Source organism: Plectrocnemia conspersa, unplaced genomic scaffold (assembly GCF_051122295.1).
Source record: "Plectrocnemia conspersa isolate PC_06_02 unplaced genomic scaffold, ASM5112229v1 ptg000001l, whole genome shotgun sequence".
Taxonomy (NCBI): domain Eukaryota; kingdom Metazoa; phylum Arthropoda; class Insecta; order Trichoptera; family Polycentropodidae; genus Plectrocnemia; species Plectrocnemia conspersa.
This window is the reverse complement of record NW_028277165.1, coordinates 29,388,658-29,410,324: the sequence shown is the minus strand read 5'-3', so window position 1 is coordinate 29,410,324 and position 21,667 is coordinate 29,388,658. Positions and strand designations below refer to the sequence as shown.

Sequence of the window (21,667 nt, the reverse complement as noted above, 5' to 3'; positions counted from 1 at the left end):
ACAATTATCCCTTCTCAGAAGTCAAAAATCCACGTCAAAAGAGAGTGAAATTTTTTTTTTTTGTTAAAAAATTACTATTTAAAATTGTAATTTTAAATTTAATGATAAATATGTATTTGCTTTTTTCATATAATGTTTTTATATAATTTATATTAAGAATATCTACAAAAAATAGTTTGTTTTTAAACTTTTACCCGGTAGTGTACACCTGTAAATCTGTGATGATTTTGAAGTGATAAAAATATATTTATCTAAACGGGTGCAGCAGTCTACCAAACACTACTTCATATTTTTTCTAAAATGTATATCTATCTAATAAAAAATAACATAGCAAAAGACTTGTTTGTAGAGATTTTATTCTTAAATTATCATTTAATAAATATTTATGCTGATTTATATCACATGAATTGTATGATGCAATAAAAAAAATAGCACTTCTTGACATAAAGTACAAATTTTAAAAAAAAATTGACGCTATTAGCAAATATTGTATCTCAATTTTGCACTCAATATTTTAATGTTGATAAAAAATTCATTATATACACAATGTTAATTTACATATAATAAGTGCAAAATTGAGACAAGCGTCGAAATAATCTTACTCCACAAAATTGGAGGATTTGCACAGTATAAAAAATCATTACATTGCTGATTATCTGATCAGCTCCAAGGCATACGGTGACTCCCAGTCTCTTTCAAAAACATCTTGCAACTGCTTCCTGATGCCGTCTTGAGTGGAATTCGATCCCGAACTGTGATCCGGCTCTTCCATGACCAATCCAACACCAGCCGTGTTCACAAAGTAATCGCCGGACCAATTTGACGTGCCGATATAAGCGACTTTGTCCGTCACCATATATTTGTTGTGGTTCACTCGACCGAACGGAATCTTTTTCTGGTCAGCGGTGGCAGGAACGACGTATCTTTTCTAAATAAAATATTTCCATATAATCAAAGCTTATTGAAGGGTAAGGAACATGGGAGTATAAATCATCAATATGAGAAACTCTAGATATTAAATCGGATGCATCCTCTCATCAACGCTATCATGTGAATTGGAATAAAGTAAATAAATAGCACATTTACCACTTGAATGTCTACTTTCGGATGCTGCATACTTATAGCAGTAAGAGAACGCAAAAAGAAATCTTCTGAAGATCTCGAATGGTTCCACCAGCTTATCAGCATTCTCACATGAACGCCTTCCTCTATAGACGCAGCTCTGATGGCGTTATCTATATGAGGCCAAAATCTGAAAATATTTGTACGTTTAATAGTATAGAAAATTGTGTTTACACCATGCAATAATATGAATCTTACAAAGGCTTCGGCGTGTAAAGCATAATTGGAAAGTAGTCCATCACAGCAATATATATAAACTTCTCGGCAGTTCTAATAACATTTGTAATTGCATCCAAGTCATTAGTGCGACCGTGAGGACTCAACGGAGGCGGAGAGCTCTGAAACAAGTTACAAAATATTTTATTTATAGTATCGTAAAAGTTACAATGACCATCATTTTATAGAAAATATAACACACATTAACAATTTATTGTATCAGTAATAATTGTTTACGTAACGGTGTTAAATCAGCTTAGTGAATATGGAACATAAAATCCAGACCAGAAATTAGGAAAAAAATAATGACAAAAATGCTTTTAGAGCTGGCTGGTGAAATGACATCAAATAAATACTATATAAGTCACAATTACTTTAAAAAAGAACGGGTTCAGCAACACCGAGACTGAACACTGAAGATTGGGCGAAAGACATTTGATCGGACAAAAAGAAGTATAAATTAACTTTTATATATATTTAAGATTGTATTGTAATTACAGTCTAACACTTATGATTTGAGTAACATACATGCAACCATCCAATTTCAACAAAACAATACTCCTTATATCATTCCGTGAAGAAAAGTTGCTATTTTTTAAAGTAAAATCAAGTTATATTTTTCCTTGATATATAATCAAGTTTTTATGGGATTAGTAGAAAATGAAAATTGAACGGAGGTGCTTTAAGAAACAAACACCTGAGATAAATCATCGTATTAAGAACAACCAAGACACCATAAATGTTAATCGTTTACTACCACTATGTATTGTAATCTTCGAAACACGAGTCATATTAATTTGTATTTTATTATTTAAGTTGTTATCCTTTGTGTTGCTATCATGAGGCAACTAGGATGGTTTCGCTTATAAAGTTTCACCCGGAAGATATACTCATGCTTTATTAGAGTGGGTGGATATTATAAACGGCGGAACTTGCCATTACGGCTACTATTACTGGTCTCCGGCATCACTAATCGATTAGAGACAGAAACATAGTTACAGGACAGTCGCAGCTTAGTCACAAGGAATCAAAACAATATAGAAGTTGTGATATATTTTATAAAGTTGCATAACACAACTGTAATAACAAGTTGAGCCATGAGAAGAAATGTCTATCCATCTATAAGTCATTAGTTGATAGTATGAATTTGTTTCAAGCTATACATACCGATACATAAGACATATAATGCGAGCCGCTCATATTCACGTTCATCGGATGTTCTTTATTGAATTTAGTATGAAACGCTGGCGGCCACATTTCTGGTATAACAGCATCGTCTCTTCCCAGAAACCAATAAACCTACAATGAAGAAGATCGATAAAAACAAGTATCTAAAGAAAATAATTAAAGATATGCAAATTTTGCTTATGTTAACGTGTTGGCGCATAGCGTGAATCTATTGCCTGCATTGGCGCAAAGATATCATCAGCATGCAATGCAATGCAGGTGGTAAAAAACATGTTGCATTGTACCATGACGTTAACACTAAGGCAATGAAATTATTACATCAAATATTTTCGCTATATCTGCAGCCAAACATGTGCAGTTCACTCCCATGGCACCCAACTCTTTGACCTGCAATTATAAAGATGCGTAAAATAACTTCCAACCTTTTAAATCTTATACACTATTTCATACTTGTGTCAATGATCTCCAATCCATATTCGCACTGCCTATATAGAAATGCGTACGATCTATAATCCATAATTTTGTATGCAACACTCCGCCTCCCAATAATTTTGGAAAATTTACACTTTTAACCTGAAGAAAATATTCAAGTAAATAAACATTAGTTCGACTCTAGTATAAGAGACCGGTTTATACTTTAGCTGCTTTCTTCTTTTCCAGAAACTCGGTGTCTGTGTTTGGATTCTCTTTCGTCGAAGCGCTCTGAACGATGCTCACTGTGATTCCGTCTCTCGTTCCTGCTTTATACAAAGCTTGAAACACTTCCTCGCCCTTAGAAACACAAATGTAATATAGAATACAAATATTAGAAAATTACAATTCATGACTTGTACATTGAGGTATATAAGTTTTCTTGATTTGTTAATTGATTAAACGCTTTTGACTTCTTTACTTTTCCTTCTATGATTTTTAGAAGATTTATTTTTGTAGATGGATTGTAAATTAACTGTGCCACCATTGGTCTGAATAACCATTTTCTCTAATCTGTCGTAGGAAAACATATAAAAAAAATCAGAGACAGAGAAGCTTGCCATTCCTCAACTTCACCGCTGATAGGACTCAATAACTTTACATCGATTCCGACTGTCTGCTTCAATATTTTTAATCAACCTAGTCTCTTCCTCATTCGACATCGCCCTCCGATACTGACACCTGAACTTTAGCTGTATATCAGTATAATTTATAGCTGTACAACAAAATTGTCTAAAAATCAAACAGCTCTTCCGGAATTAATTTACTGAATAAGTCACACCACTCGGAATACAAACCCCAAAATAATTAACTCTAGCATCCAGAATTTTATAAGTTTAAGCAAACTTTTAAAACCAACGTTTATATTGTCATAAAAAGTGTAAATATAGTTTACTCATGTGGTGTGAACTCAAACGGTATTTTAGCTAGTTCTAATCGTTTAGACTAATTTTCCCTAGTTTACTCTTCTACAACATACCTTTTTGGAAGAATTGTGTGGATACACCTCGTTTTCTCGCAACGTCCAATAGAAAGAAGCGATTTCAATTGTGTCCCTAGCCATATTGATCAGATTCATCCATGATTCATGTGTCGATGGATTCTTTGTTGGACACAATAGACCCTCTGGTATGCTTTCTACTAGCGTCATACTATAAAATATGATTCACATTATTATATTGACACACAATGCCATATCACCATGACTAATATTATGATATAATCACCTGCATTGATCGGAACACATATAAGGGTGATCAAATTTAGAAGTTACATTCGAAAAGGAATTTGAATGATCTAATAAAGGTACAAGAACTACTAATACTATTAAGACTAGGATAAACGAAATCGGAATGCATGACGGTCTGCACCAGCTATCTGTACCCCATCTATAAAAATAAAATCAATTATTACATATGTGATGAACTTTAAAATTTTCTTAAAATAACAGGAGCTTTATATACCCTTTACAAGATCATTAACGTAACGATAAGATGACTAGATTGTTGTATCAAATTACAAGCTGGTTTTAGCTGTATCATTAAATATTACACTTATTGACTGTATAATTTTGTTTCAACATAGTTTAAATTGATTAGATATATACATATAAATGTATGTTTATTTATAATTGTATGGTCAGAAGATTTTAGAATTAAAATATAAAGATGATGATTGAATGTTTTTCATACTTTTTAGAGTTAGCCGATCCTTGATCTTGCCGCAACATAAAGCTCTGTTCCCACTGGTCGAATTCGTCATCTGCAGGAGACGCATTCCCAAAACTGGTACTCTCCAATACAGTCTGAAATATGGCATTATTTAAACTTTAATGAATTGCTAAAATTTACAGTTTTCAAGTCGTTTGATTTTATTTTGATGTTATATCTTTAGCAATTTTATCATAAATTGAATTATTTGATAATATTTTCTTTACTGAGCGCCACCTGACAAAAAATGCAACAATTATTTTACTGATTTATTTTAAATCTTCATTTGCAATATGAGGTTAAACTAATTCGTTACAACGGGGTAAACACAATTAACAACTAATAAGTAAGTGGTTAGACACCAAACTGAAAGCAGTCTGCAAATCAGCGAAATCCATTTTTAATAATTAAGAACTATTATTACAGGTGGATTTTATTTTAATTTTTCTTCATGATATTACTCTGTGAGATTGGGAAAATCTAGGAAAACCTAATATATTATGATCGATCGTTATTTTAATAACATAACAATCACTAATTCTGATTTCCCAGACATTATAAAACACTAGTCTATATGGGATTCGAACACTTTCGGATATTAGACACCGACTTATACTACTTCTTCATATTACGCTTCAATCTGAGTAGGAAATTCTTAAGACTGGCAGTGGTTTTAACCGTATTTTAATAAAAAATATTAGAGATAGAATAACGTCCTTGAATCGTTTCATTTTTTAAATGATTATACATAAAGAATTCGTAGTTATTCTTTAGTTCAGTTTTTCTCAATTCAAGCCAAATACTTTTCGTACACATTTAACTTTTCTTGAAAGAGCAGCCATTACTTTGTAGGGAATCCTACATAATTCACATTAACGATCAAAATTTTAACAATGGAGCTTTATAAATCAATCTACGAGAGATATAGCCGTTTAAACACAACGCTATATGAGAACCCCCAGAAATAGAAATCGTCAGACTCGCGAAAACATAAACAACGACGTTTTATAGAACTTTCAAATGACGCAGTTTTATTCAAACCATAAATATTAATCATTGTCGTCAACATTGGTATAACTATTTGTCACACATGCACAATATAATCTATTTCATTGTCATGCTCAAGACAAAGACTTTTGTTTTCATTCGTTCACGTAAAAGGACCGTGAAACCAACAAATAATACTCATTTATGATAGCGATTCACTCATGCCGGATGACAGAAGCGTATATTAAGGGGACGGGGATTTACAATGCAGCTGAATTGGTCGAAATAAACTCTTCATAGACTTGTAACTCGACTATCTGTTACACCAATGTCATTTTATCATATTAATATTAAAGCATCGAATTCAGTTTTATTAAAAATTTAACTTCAAATGGGAATAAATTAAAAATGGAATATAATCAAGTAGTGGTTCCAAAAATATGTGCTGGGGACAAGAGCTTTAAAAATGAATAAATTCGTACGCGTCATAAAGACCAAACAAATGATTTAGTTGAATGGGTAATCCAACAGCTCTGAACCGCTTAAAACCAAAAAGCTTGAAAAATGGGTGCAGCCCAAATAAAATAAAACCAAAAAAATCGCCGTTATAAAGTTTGTTCTGTGTTTCTCTTGCGCAACAGAAACTATTTATTTCTCAATCATATTGTAGCGTACGACGAAAGGTAAAGCTTTTATGACAAAAATGAAGCCTCGAAGCAATTAATTGATAATAAAGACTAAACCAGTTCAATAAAATTATAAAATACAACGCTATAGTAAACGACTATCAAGATTTTATCATCAGCAGAGATATAACATTATTGTTTCCAAATAATATATTGACTGTTTAAATTTTTTTTTTGTATTGCAGCTAATTCCGCTGAAGCTGAAATAAAATAACATTACAAAAATACATTTAAAGAAAAAATATATAAAATCAGTTAGCACTGTTTCTATTTGAGACAATGATATCATCTAACAAATAAAAAACGAATAATATAACAAAACTAAAACAAAGTGTGATAGGAAAATTCACAGATGCTAAATATTTACTTTTACCCATTCAATCTAAAAACTGCGAAATAAAACCATCACCATAAATGAAGATAAAATAAATGTTTATAGTTAAAAGTGTGATGTATTAAAACAAACCATAAACAAAGCATAGTATGTGTAGTTAATTATAATAATAACCCGTGCTGATAACGCACATGTTTACATATCAACGAATCAACTATCTAAATATTTACAATGCACGTGCGTATATTAAAACAATTACCTGCGGCAATTTAATAGTAATAGCTGTCATTTCATTTGACAGGCACACTACTTTTGACGCGGGACAAACATGGCCGACTGAAATTGACTATTCGATCGCGATCTAAAATCTATTATGACTGTCGTGACTCATAGCCCCCGCCAGAACGGTGTATAACTGTAAACGCGATTCGAGCGGTTACTATCAGTTGTTAATTCGTTATCGAAAACTTTACCAGTGTCAGTGAATTTTTATTTTTTGATGATTGTAAAACTTACTTAGACCATAGCAAGTTTAAACATGTACAAACCCTTCATTGAAATGGTTTATAAGAAATAATTATTAAGCGTTAAAAGCGCCATAAACAAATCCATTAGTTTTACAACACAACACATGCAAGTTCTAAAGCCTTTGTCTGACAGGTACCATTGTGCATCTTATAAGTATCGCGAAATAAATTCCAAAGGCTTTGGTTCAGAACTGTCCAGTCCAACCAGTCGATCGCGATCTAGTTGATTTTAAATCTTTGCTCCATTCTTAAAATGTACTTTTTTGACAAAAGTAACCTGAAAACATCTTACTCAATGAAAGTATTCGTTGTACCCCATGGATAAAATAAGGGCATACTGACCGCATGCTCTTATCTCTCACTCACTCTCGTCACTCAACACGTGAGTGATCGAGAGGGGAATTATATCACTGCTCGCGCCTGGTGAGTATGTACATATATTCATATTAATGATATTATTTTAGCTCGATCTCGAAAATTTATTTATATTGTGTATGTACTGTTTTAACTTTTTTTATATTGAGTGCTTAGCAATTTGGACTCCCTGTCAAGATAGGCCCTTATGCTTTGCATAAGTTAGCTACGCCACTGATTTTAGCGTGCGTAAAAGTTCAATACTCGAGTTGGCGTGTACTGTACATACATTAGATTAATTTATCCCAGAAGACGTTTAACCCTTTTACTGCGGCTGATATTTTTGCGCACTATTTCCAAATTTTCTAATATGTGGGGGAGCACATATTTATGCCATAAGTTATTTAAATATTATTTGAATTAATAAAAGTGTTTTCAACCTTAAATTACTTTTTTTTCATAATTATGATTTTACAGTTTTAATGAGTAGCCTACGCGGAGAAGCAGTAGTAAGAGTCGTTGTGGTATTAATTATGCTAATAATTAAAATCGACTAGGACGTAACTTACATAGAAATAGTAGTACCATATACATATGTACGATAAAAATAGACAGGTATTTTTAGGCTGAATTTTAATACAGTTGTGGTCAAAATTTATATTAAATGGTTAAAATTTAAATTGGACTGATTAGAATTTACATTAAATAATGAGAATTATTTTGATAGATGCTCAAAATTATTTTTTCATTCAGTATTTATTACAGTTCATAGGTCAATATTTGTACAGAATAGCCAGTATTTATATTTATGATTTTTATTTTAACATCATGGTCAGTTTTATGTTGACAGATGGTCAGCATAATAATAGATGGTCATTATCAAAGTGATTTAAGGCCAACTTGTTTGCTTGGGCTCGCAACTTGCCAACTTTTCTTCTATTTAAACATAGATAACATACTCAAAAACATGACTATAACAGATTGAAAATTCACGTAATTTAGGAAATAGTTTATACTAAACACTTTAACTTAATTTAATATCGATTTCATAAATAATATTATGTTAAATAAAGAAATCGTAAAGTGTTTTTCCCTAGCTCTGTCTTTATTCCTGCTTCATTCGCGTCCTACATACAATTAAATAGATTCGTTGAGAGTTATTCATGGGATGCTCAATGTTCTGACCAACGTTCGCTCGCTACCGCTCGCACACACCTAACTAGAGTTTGCAATCCCAGAATTGAAGCAAAAATAGATTTTTTGAAATCCTTGCATTTTATTTTTTGAAAACAATATCTTCAAGACTTAGAACTACGAAAACGACAATGTTCATATTGCAGAAACGGAAAATAAAATGATGTTTATTGTAGGGGATTAACCCAAGTAGTGTTATCGGGGTAATATATCAAAGTAGAATAATATTATGCGGTATTTACGTATTTTTAGTTCTAAAATATTCACATCTATAACTTAAATTTAATTAACGTTTAACATGAGTAGAAATAAATAAATATAAGAGAAATAAATCTTTCTAATAAATAAATATTATTGAATTATTCTAAAACAAATATTAAATATGAAATAATAAAATAAAAATATTTTAATCACATAAATTTGTTTTTAGAAAAAATATGTCACAAACAGATTTACTCATAATGTTCTTTGGGATAATCGTGACAAAAAATCATGTGTAATATAGAAATATATTTTATTGAGACATCCAGAAATGAAAGACCATATTTTGTCAAATGTAGTGAATTCATAGACTATTGATCCAAAAAAATATTTTCCGCCCGCATTTTTAAAAATATTTTTTTCAACAATGTAATCCATTAATGAAAATTAAAAAATAAATGGGATTAAAAGGTTTTTCCACATAATCGTCTTATTGATTTTTATTGGTACTCGTAGATAACACAATAAAAGATCAGCGTAAAAAGTATTTTTACAAGTACCTGAATGTAAGGAAGAAGGTTTAAACGCTTCTTATTGTTTGAAACACAAAATATTAATAAATAGGAAGACTAATAATTAGTTATAAATGTCGGCAACTTGACTTGTTTATTTATTATATTTCTCAAAGTGGAAATTTGCCTTGTTTGTTTATTATATTTCTCAAAAAAAAACATGAATATAACAATAGTTACTACATCTCCATTCAATATCTCTAAAGAAAATGTTTTGACTCTTAAATCCTTAGATTTTTTTCGCAAAATTTACAAGCATGTATTAACATTCAACAATATATTACAGCATAAACTAATAAAGCATTTAGTTTGACTTTGAAGGAATGCATATCTATCAGATAAGCCGACTAAACAACGTTTTAAGATACTAGGCATGTGTATAGTTAAATAATTTATTGCCCATTTATATTTATAATATTTTTATTCTGGTCATATGCTATTTTTCATTATAACTATTTAATGTTTATTCTGACCCTGAACCATATAATTATGCCCATTAATTATTTTAATTTTCATCGTCCTATATTTTTATTCTGACTGAATGCTATTTTTATTCTTACCGTTTGATATTCATCCTGACTCTAAATAATATAATATTGACCAGGATGTTAATAAAAATCTGACCGAGACTATATTTTTATTCTGACCCAAAGCTGACTATTTAATTTGCTGCCATAAAAATATGTTGATAAACAAACATATTTAAATGTATTCGTACTATATTTTTTTTTCATTATAAACACAAGTTTATTCGCAAAACTAATAAATATTCATATAAATAGCACCATGGAATTATTTATATATATCTAATTAAACTAACCGTTCACTTCTATTTATAGAAGTAAACTTTGTTCTACATACAAAAATAGACTATAAAACACATCACCCCTGCGTGCCTTATGATTGATTTAAAATATAGACATCGTTTAATATTTTATTTCCTCAATCGTATTGGTGGCGAATTATAGAAAGTGATGTGTTATTATGGATAAGACATAAAACAAGAAATATTGGTGAGAACAATCTCCTACTAATATTATATTTACTTTAAAAGTGCTGATTGAATTTAAAATAATAGTTAATAAAAAGTCATATAAACATAACAATCAAATGGAAATATAATATTTACAGATACTTATAAGCTTCTGGTAGAAATGGTTCACTTTTTTGGTTTAAAATTTCACCACGATAACGCACCGACACACGTAAAGACAACTGAACCGCCAACAATGGTACTTTTCAGTGTAAATATTAGCGAAATTGTCACAAGCCGCAGTTATATTATCCTAGCAAACCAATGATTGTCAAATAAATATTCTGCACAATATTTATAAACATATATTTGTAGATATAAGTATGATTTTTTATGATTTTTGAAAAGATTGGGGTTGTTCGTCTACGATTTTGTATATATTAATTATACCGCAGTCCTAAATATTTAGCTGTCCTTGATATACAGAGTAAGCTCCAAATTTTTTTTTCGATTGATTCTTAAAAATACAGCTTTGAAGTTAAGGTCAGTAATTTTATTTTGAATACAAATACATGATAAAATATTTACGGATCTCCTATTCCGAGGACATTTGTAGCGAACGAAGTGCACCAATCCGTACCGAACGAACAATCAGACTGAAGTGTGACGAAGAATCGACCTTCTGTGGCCCACCACACGGCCGTATAATAATTGCGCCAACCGTGGAATGCAACTGCCCCCCAACAATGCACCGAAACATACTTTATTTAATGTGCCACTTTAACGCCGCATAATTACTCGTGTTATTCCAAAAATGGACTTTGTGACACAGAAATCCGAAGGTAATGGCTAATAGACTTAAAGATAATATAACAATTTATGACGAATATAATATAAATATTCGAAAATAAATTAAACAAGATGTGATAAGCAATTAAGCGGAAAAAATCTCAGAAAATAATTCGTATGATAATGGACTAGCGATATGATGCTAAAATCTCATTTCCGGCCCAAATAGTGCGTTTAAAACAGATATTTTTTTGATCCCTGTATTTTTTGAAAATACTGCGAAAACAGGGGAGAGAGCAGACGGGAGGATCGTTTTTGCTTTCATAATCTGACAATTTGTTAATCGATATGCTATCAATCAAACAGACCGATTCAATAAATCAATCTTTACTGCAGTCAGTCATTGTACTTTGGTAACTGCAGTATTACAATTGCACGAGAAGCCATGACCCAACGTACTTGCACCTCCCGGAGATACTACGCCCCTCAGAGATGTAGCTCATCCACGTTCTGAACTTCTTTTGTCTCGAGCCAAGGACGAAAAAGTTTCTACGAGCATCGCCATAAAATGGTTTATTTCAATAATAGTGTATGTAAAATGTCAGCAATAATTAACCAAAACCGTTATGTAATCATCATTGTTACATTAAAAGGACACAGAGTCAGAGTACCCACATTACACAGCAAATAAACCAGTGGTTTTTCAGTGACTCATTACATTTGATTACGTTAACACACGTGGATTACGTTCATTATCGAATTCAGCGCTTATTCTAAAAATATTGTACTGTCGTTATGTTGGCATTCCTAGCTAAAACACAGTCTTAAAAGGGGTTGAAAATTATAAAACAAATAAATATGGCACGTGTGCCTTTGTATACATATTTACTTTAATTTTATTCAGAAAACTAATCCACTAATAAAGACAATTTTTTATTAGCCAGGGGTCGGCAACCAATAGCCCGCTGGTCAAAAATATATGGTCCGCAATCCTCAAGTGAAATTTATGTACGAAAAATTCTGATTGATTAGTAAAGTAAATATGCGAAAAGTAATGTGTACTCTACTGAAAATATTTTTATTTGGCATTTTAGTAAATAATGCCATGTTTCAAAATCCACCGCACGCCACTGATATTAAATTTTATTTAATATTAAAATACTTATATGGACATGTGTACTACCAGTAAAAAACAGATCCAATGAGTAGTAATCCAAACCCAGTCTAAGAAAAATAATTATCGAATCCCTATTAATCCTTGCACAAATATTTTTTATTATTTCAATCATATACAATATGAGTAAGTAATTTAAGTAATTGATAAATATGTTAATTATTGAAGGTAAGATAAGTATAGAACTAGGTTAACTGGTCGTTCTTTATTTGCATCGGTAAATGACATCCATTCTGCCTTTGGTATTCAATTAATACGTATACAACAAACTCTATAAATAATTATCGATTTTTTGCAACAAATATTTATAAATAAACGTAATAAATAAAATGCACTTAAAATTTGTAATCAAAGTATTAAATATAATAACCTATTTTACCTATACAGACAATAAATTATTATGCAGATATAAATTTAGAGATATGATTTGCTCATATTATCTCTAAAAAATTCTGTATAAAATACTTCGAATGCAAAGAGTAATAATAGAAAATAATTACATACAAACTACTCATACATATATAATAAAAAATGCATGACTGTATTATTCCTGCGAACAAAGCAAAAATTACCTGCCTATCAGTAAAACCGGAAAATCTGACCTTATAGCTAGCTCATTGTTTTGCTGATCTATTTTTAAACATAAACGCCTCCTCGGAAAAACTGCAAAGCACTATAAACCCCATAAAGTTATTGAACGTAATATAATATCATATATCAATTTCACTATGATACGACGCATTTAATTGATCTTTTTCTGTTTCATTTTGCATGGAGTTACCACTTATAGTCAATTTATATTATATAGGTAAACATAAACCTTGACCCATAAGTTCACGGTAATGAATCCAAGGACACGTGAATCAATAATGAGTACACATGTATGATAAAATACAAGAGTATTATTTTTCATTACAAAAGTCAGTGATTGATTTATATGTTTCAAAGTAAATCTTAATTGGAATAGTAGAACCAACGCTAAATTTATTAAAAAGTTATTTAAATAATAGACAAGTAGTTGTAATAAATGGTGTACAAAGTTCCACAGAGCTATATTTTAGGACCTTTATTATTTAGCTAAACATAACTGATTTAACCCTATGTAAAGTTTTAGGAAAGATTTAACTGTATGAAGATGATAGAGTGCTGAGATATAATATAATTTTATTGCATTCGCATATTGAATATTATTGACTGAATATATTGGAAATTAGTAAATAATTGTTAATGACACGCTCCCCAAAATGCATTTCACAAATATACAGGAAATGGCAGGTAACAGTGAATTCAACGTATCATTATTTGTTAAGCACTTTCAAGTGCTTCAAGTACAGCTTGAAAAAAGATTTTAGCAGTTTATTATTATCGAGCCAATGGTATCATTTTTTAATAATCCTTTTACTTGCCAAATAAATATCATAGAAATAGCTGCATACCTTGCAGAGTTTGTTCAAGTGAAAGTAAAAGAACTGAATCTAGAAATTTTTGATCTTCAGAATAATATTATGCTAAAATTCTATATATCATATGAGGACTTGTGGAATACAGGAAACAAAAACAGTTTCCATTCTTAAAAAGAGCATATAAGATAAAATGATTTTTCGGTTACACATACCTTTTTGAATGATTGTTTTCAAACATGTATTCAATAAAATCAAAATATAGATCTCGACTATCCGATATCATACTCTCCTAATTTTGAAGCACTGCTATGCGAAAGATCACACTAACTTTAAGATGATCTTATAATTTTATATAATGTTTATTTTGTATGTATGAGGTAACCATGACGTTATTCATTTTACAGAAAATAAACAAAAAAATATATATTTTAAAAGTATTTTTTGTGTATTAATTATTTATTACATATGTCCAGCAATAAATTTGCTTTAAAAAAATAGGTGGTGCCTGTCGCCCTACATATAATTTAGAATGTGCTCTAGGGTAAAAAATGTTGGGAGCCATACAGTGACGTAACTAAGGTACGTGCCGCCATACATTTTTTGCAGGGTCATAAAATCAGCATTTCATAAAATAACTAATTGCTTATTGTTAAGCTCAAGCTATTCCTGGATATATATATATTAGTGCATTCATGGTTAAGAACCATACTAGCCGTTCCCATCGCGAATATGCCGCCCCCAAGCAAGTGCCGCCCGGGGCGTTTTACACTTGTTAGAATATATTAATGTTTTTGTCATGGAGTCTTCATAGAATATATAAAAATATTATAAATGATTTTGGGTACTAATAAAAAATTGTTTCTCACCGACAGCCTCTGCCTATAGCCCGATATATAAGACTGCTTCTTCAAAGCTGGAATTAGAACTTTGGTATGAGTGGAAGCACTTCCGTTGGAATTGGTGAAGTCATAGTGAACGTTATTCGAATTGTTTCCGTAACAAATGTTATTGGTGTTGTTCACTTTCACTAATATACTACAAGTCTGAGAAGCTATCTGGAAGAGGCCATCCTGGAGGTTGTGGTGTGTTTGTTGTCCGGGACGCGAGAAGCTCAAGTTGTCCCAGAATGCCGGCATCTTAGCTCTCAACGTCGATAACTGCAAAAAATATTTTAATTAAAAATCATATGTAAACACGCAGATCTATGATTACAAAAAATTTAAAACATATTTATAAATAGTTTAAAGCTTGGCTAACATATGATATGAACAGTTAAAAACCATTTATGCAACATTAACAGTATTACACATTAAAAACGTATTAAGAAGAATACTTTTCATTTGATGTTCATATTTTTTACTAACTAAATCACATTTGACTTGAAAATACACGAGACTTTGACCCCGAGCTCACCACCGCTAGTGACGAAACCATCTAAGTAAGAAAAACAGTCGCTTCCACTTCGAACATAAGATCTGGTTCAGCCAAGCAGTTGCTTTAAATCTCCATGAGTTGAGTTTGACATTTTACGAGTTTAATATTATAAACAAAAAATTAATTAATTATTTTGAGGTTTTTCAATATTGATATTTATATATCTGCTTCGTTATTCGAAGATCTTGGAGATTTAGGGTTACTGCTCGGCTGGCCCATATCGGATGGTTGAAGTGAAAGCGGTTGATTTTCTCTGGCTTCTAATGATCGTCTTATGCGATTCAGCGTAGCACTATTTGGTACATGGTATGAGCTTAGAATAGTTATGTGGAGTTCTGGATGTAAAGTCTTAATTAAGGTGATTATGTATGCTAAAGTGCAACGTCCCTTTTGGTTCGCGAGTCTGTTTTTTTGGTCTAATACATATCTTATCAGACTCTGGAGTGTGTAACAGCATAACATTTGACAACGTTGTTATCTTCTGGAATAATTAATTCCGGTGTGCCGTACCTGCTTTCCTGGGATATTTGGCACTGACCCTTTATTGTTTTATGTTCTATTAAAAATATCCTTTCTTTTTATTGTGTAATTTAAGTTTACATTTCCACTTACTAGTACAAAAATATTTGCTTTATGCTTAGAATTTAAACATAGAAATTAACCGTCTAAACTTTTGCCTATAGCAATTAATATTTAATCAGCGACCTTCATTTTGTTTCAAGGATTCATGTTTTTGCGATCTAAAATAATTTCGGACCTTGGATATTCATACATTATTATTGCCAAGGATAAACGGCAAACGGCTCGAGAGAATATAACAAGAGCTTTACTTTCATATGTGTATCATATAATAGTATACGCTATAAATGAATTCTAAACATAGATTAGTAGTGTATAAATAAAAAAAAATTCTAATACTTAAAATTATTTTTTTGTGTCTTAATTAAGTTTATTTTTATACCAATTTACACACCGCACATAACATCATAAATATCTTTCATGATCGTTTAAGTGTATCCTGTATATTTCACTAATAAAATATTACACAACACCTTAATTGCCACTAAAATAAAAAAAATACCATTACCCGTTCTCCCTCTTTGAAAAGATCGCTATCATAATGAGTTATTTTCACGAAGGTGTACTACGAAAAAATCAATAGCTGAAATAAAAGTATATGCAATATATGTATTATATATTGATGTTGACCGAAAAACTATCATATGCACAAAATAATATAAACCGAACATTAGTATTTTTAGTATCTCAGATAAGATACTAAAAATACTCACAAATCTATTCATATACCTACACGTCAAAAAAATGAGGGGGAATTTTACATTAATTTCCTAGTTATAGTTTATAATGCGATAAAATGATTTTCGTGGAAATTTCGTGACACGCAATTGATAGATTATTGCATGAAAATTTTGCTAGGGGTTGCAAACTGACGCGACAGGGAAATCAATGAATACCTCATTATTTGCATTCGTAGGAAAGCGATTTAGGTCTTTGACGTCATCGGTTCACCTACATTTAACCAACAATGACCTGGAATTACTCGGAACTAGAGCGAAAGCAGAATCGTTTCATGGTGTTCTTGTATGTGCAGCACGTGTTTCAATATATACTATTATCTGTTTTATTTTGCAATTTAATTAACACAATATAAAACAACAATGAAAGCTTTAAATCAAATATGCTGAATTTATACAATTTACCCATTCTTGTTTTGTTATGATTTTTAACATATATACTAGTTAATATCTCCACCCTTTCCTTGTTAGTATTATTTATGTTGTTTCTGTATTTTTTAACGTAGAATAGTTAAATATTTATTTTCAGTGAATTATTTTTTTTATAATTAGAAATGGTTACGTTTTTAAGGTTACCAAAAAACTGAGAAATAAAAACCAATAAACTTTAATTGCAGCAATTTTACTTCCCCACCATGAACTACCCCTGTGTTCTGATTGGAAATCACGAATATGGTGAATAATCATCGAGCAGCACGCTAATTCAATTATTTTACTGTTTATAATGGCATAATTAAATGGGTATCGATTTGTATGTTTTTTGATGCGCAGTTTATAAAAAAACATTCTTTTTAATATTAAATACATTATTTCACATAATATTAGTTATAAAAATTACCACATAAATGGAAAACTGTTGCATTTCTGGTCCCAAATAAAGCGTGCGAATAGAACAAATATCGTGTCCATATTAAAACAAAAATGAGACTATATTGATTATGTAATTATGTCTCAAATACATGAGTAACATTTAGTTCGTTATGGTAAAAGCTTTCGATAAATTGATGTGTGTTTTGAGATTAAATAAATGTATTGATATACGAATGAGTCAAAAATAAATAGTGAATAAATACATTAGATTATTTTTTTAAAGGGTAGCAAATAATTTTATTTATTTCAGCTGCCATCACTCTATGAACAAAATTTATATGAAGCGTAAATAATTTTTTATTTTAATCTCTACAAATTTTCACGTATTTTAAACGATATGTTCTTTTCATTTATCATATTTTACTATGAAAATGTATATAACTACTATTTGACGTCAATTAAGATACATATGACGCAGTAAAATAATTCAACCCTATTCATATATATTAATATTAATTTTATTGAAACCATAAACATGTGATAATAGCTTAAAATATTTAACATATATTCTTAACCATTAATACGATTTTTTATCATAATCTATCCAAAGCTCAATAAAAATTATACTGTTGAGGACAAAGCTGAAGCTACTGCAGTCTTAAAAATTAACGCAAGTCGATTCTATTGACTCGTGGACTCGAAAATATTATCTTAAAAATCATTCTACAGATTCTCATTGACTACTTTTAACCATTTGTAGTCCAAAGTGTTGCCCTAATTCCAAACCATTTTAAATGAATATATTTTTATAAATAATTTAATTATCTTTATAAATAAAGATAAGAATAAACTATTTCTTTTATATTATATATTTCTCTGTGTATATTATATAAAATAAATTTCGTTTTGGCAGAGTTAAGTTTAGAAGTTAAATTATATATTTATACACAAAAAAGTTTTATTTTAATTTTAAAAATATATAAAAAAATATATTTATTCATTACAAGATTTAAAAAAAAGTTTTTTTTTATTGAAATTTATTTTCATGATTGAATGGAATTTAATTGATACAAGAAATCTATAAATATTAATCCTTTTCGATTATAAAAGTTTATTATTTATAAAAATTGTTTTATTAAATTATATAGAGATATTTATAATATATTTAATTTAAGGATATAATTTTAAATAACTTGAGAAAAAATATCCAGACGTTTGAAAAGACGCGCATGCTTGACGTCATCGAATCTGAATAAGAAATGCGTTTGTATGCGCGCATAGACAGTGACAAAATTGCATAGCATGGTCTCGTTCTATTCTCCATTAAAAATATTTCGGTCGATCGACAGTCAATAACTATTTAGTCATAATTATGGAATATATTTAAAATCTCAACATCTAGGATTAAATTAATTCATAATTATAAATATATATGGTGATTATTTAGTAATACTTTATTATCTAGGCACAAATCACTTATCACTAACCAAATAATGGACGACCATAACGACTCGCTATTTCCACTTTGCCGCCAGATACGAACATCTACATTTTTATGTATACATTTTGGTAAACATATATATTTTGTACAATAAACTGTCTTAACTCTTCCGGCGTGTAACTGGTTGCAAAAGTCGCACCTGCTGTCCACCAATCCCGTTAAAAGGTTATATGTTTCAATATTATAAATTGTGTTGAAAATATCATTAAATTTTCAAGATTTAATAATTTGTAATAGATTTAAATACCAAATGAAGAAACGTATGAGTGACATTTTAAAATGTGGTTGGATGAGTATATTATTTAATAGTTTTACAATAATACAAAAACCATTTTTTGTCTTGAGTATGGCAATGGTTTCTTGAGAAATAAAAATTCTCATTTTTACATCTCGATTCTTCCGATAACTATAGAGAAATTTTGATAAATATAAAAAATATATTTAATGCAGTATATTAAGTTTTTGCACTTTTCAAATCGATTCTAAATAGGAACGGAGCGAAGGAGGGCGCGCGGGAATTTGCTCCTTGGGAATTTAGTCACAATTGATCGCTTCATGGTGGAATGAGGGGCGTTTTTCGTAAAACAGTTTTACAAAAACTCGTGAGTCGTGTCCCACTACTGACTTAATAGTTAATGGTTGTATTAACTTCGTTGTAACGCATTTAACTAACGCCCATCATTTTTCTACAAAAAAATAACAATGAATAAATGAACTTTTAATATTAAAAGATCAATCATGATTTATCAAATCAATTTATGATTTACTGAAATAATTGCACTACATATGCACTTATATCATAACACACACATGTATTAATCGTGTAATGATTTATTAATCATCGTATTCAAGTCTTTGCATAACTAAGTGTGTATACCAAAATTTCCGCAATTAGTTAACTAATTCGATATACATATAATTTTATATAAATACACATACACATGTACTATACATTTATGCTAAGAATCATTAAAATCCATCAAGTGATAAAGCTGAAAACTAATTTTTTACAACTTTGATTTTATAAAAGAAATCAGTTTTACATAAGATTAAGGTTTTTCTGGCTATATTTAGTTATTGACTTAATCATACTCATATCGTTTACGATATGAGTATGATTATAACACTTTTGGTTAAATGCCACTTGATATGGTGCAATAACTTAAACTTACATGTATCTAATAACTACATATCAAGAGAGCTTTCGAAACAATAGAAGTATAATGTTAAATATATTAGAGATAACAGATACAAGTGAAATATTTTTAGAAAAAAGAAAGCAAAAAGTTACGTTTATTCAAAAGAGAAAATAAAATCTCACGGTGTACCACAGGAGTCCAAAATATGACCGTTGTTGTTTATAACATATGTATATTAATGATATAAATAATAATATAGAAAAATGTAAAATACATTAAATGTAAAATACAAATAATATGAAAATATATATGGATAACTTTATTATAGAAATATTTAGGAGTAATTGTAGATAAAAAAATTAAGGAACAATGAAATTCAATAATCAAAAAAATAGTAGAAAATTAAGTATATTATCTATGATGAGAAATATGGTAATTATAAATACAAAAAAAATATGCCCCACTTAAATGATTGTGCAACAATATTATATATGCCCAATAAATTAGATAAGACGATGTTGCAAAAATTACAAATTAAGCTAATGAGAGTAATTTTAAATATAAATAGGTTTAATAATTGTAGAAGTATTATTAACAGATTAGAATGGTTGGACATTTAAGAAATATTGAAGATATTTTTTTTAATATTTATATATAAGTTAGAAAATAATATGTTACTAAAGTATTTTATCAAGTATTCAATAAGAAATAAGATGTACATAGATTTAATATTATAAATAATTTAAGGATATATATAGGTATAAGAAAACGAGTACGGCCAGGGGAATATTGTACGAAGCTGTGAATTTGCATAATAATATTCCTAGAAAAATCCGCAAAAATAAAAATGTAGCGGATTTCCTAAATAGAATAAGGAAACACTTTTATGCATTTAGAAATAAATTATAATATTTAAAAAAAAAAATTTTTGATTATGTTATATATTTTGTTTAGTGTATAAATAACTATATTAGCTAAATAAATTAATAAAATAAACATTAATATATTTGTATTATATTAGCCTCGTTCAAAATGAAACGATTTTTTTATAGATAACTTCAATACAGAAACTAAACTAGTAAACATTAATATTTACAATACCTGAGATCGATCACATTTTTCAGCTGTTTTTAACAACGGACGTTTCACGTTGGCACGTGCGCGCGCGTGCCAGAGTACTTGTTGAGTAAAGGTATATGAAAATTGTTATAGCGCTCCTTAAAGTGTGGGAACTCCATCGATCAGGGCCTTTCGCGTTTTCCCATTCCTTCTTGACCAACTGAAGGTCGACAGTGTTCTCAAAAGTTGTTCTCCATAAGGGCGTCCGACGCTCCACACCCCCGGTCGAACGATACCCCAATGGCGGCGCCCACTACACCCTCAAAACAGTGACGGGGAGCATAATATTATATTTTATTTTTATAGTAATACATAATACATTAATATAAATAGAAGCGGCAATGCTCATTTCAAGGTTTTCGTCTGTATCACATCTGGCTATAAAATAAATATTTAAAAATAATATATATGTAATATCACAGTAACTGGTTATCAACTGCTACAGTAT

General features: G+C 29.9%; 1 protein-coding gene across 5 annotated transcripts; it reads right to left on the bottom strand.

The window, feature by feature from the left end:
• Positions 1 to 339: 339 nt before the first annotated feature.
• On the bottom strand, positions 340 to 21,461 carry LOC148239550 (5'-3' exonuclease PLD3-like). 5 transcript variants are annotated; one of them, XM_088196939.1, is made up of 12 exons: positions 21,202 to 21,461; positions 14,767 to 15,057; positions 4,689 to 4,801; positions 4,224 to 4,385; positions 3,977 to 4,148; positions 3,163 to 3,297; positions 2,977 to 3,099; positions 2,845 to 2,913; positions 2,506 to 2,637; positions 1,321 to 1,460; positions 1,087 to 1,252; positions 340 to 928 (listed from the first exon to the last, which is right to left on the bottom strand). In XM_088196939.1, exons 2-12 carry the CDS (start codon positions 15,034 to 15,036, stop codon positions 653 to 655), a joined length of 1,758 nt encoding a protein of 585 aa, XP_088053065.1. In that variant the 5' UTR covers positions 15,037 to 15,057; positions 21,202 to 21,461; the 3' UTR covers positions 340 to 652. The 5 variants fall into 5 exon arrangements, with proteins under 5 accessions (XP_088053065.1, XP_088053071.1, XP_088053091.1 ...); XM_088196945.1 differs by lacking the exons at positions 14,767 to 15,057; positions 21,202 to 21,461 and adding an exon at positions 11,175 to 11,263; XM_088196965.1 differs by lacking the exons at positions 14,767 to 15,057; positions 21,202 to 21,461 and adding an exon at positions 11,107 to 11,199.
• Between the last annotated feature and the right edge of the window lie 206 nt (positions 21,462 to 21,667).

What these genes read in the sequence shown, in the direction of transcription:
- LOC148239550 (XM_088196939.1), bottom strand. Translation starts at nt 15,036, where the DNA reads ATGCCGGCATTCTGGGACAACTTGAGCTTCTCGCGTCCCGGACAACAA. An exon ending in ATGTGTTCCGATCAATGCAG is followed by an intron (nt 4,149 to 4,223) that starts GTGATTATATCA and finishes CATATTTTATAG; the next exon opens with TATGACGCTAGTAGAAAGCA. An exon ending in CACACAATTCTTCCAAAAAG is followed by an intron (nt 3,298 to 3,976) that starts GTATGTTGTAGA and finishes TGTGTTTCTAAG; the next exon opens with GGCGAGGAAGTGTTTCAAGC.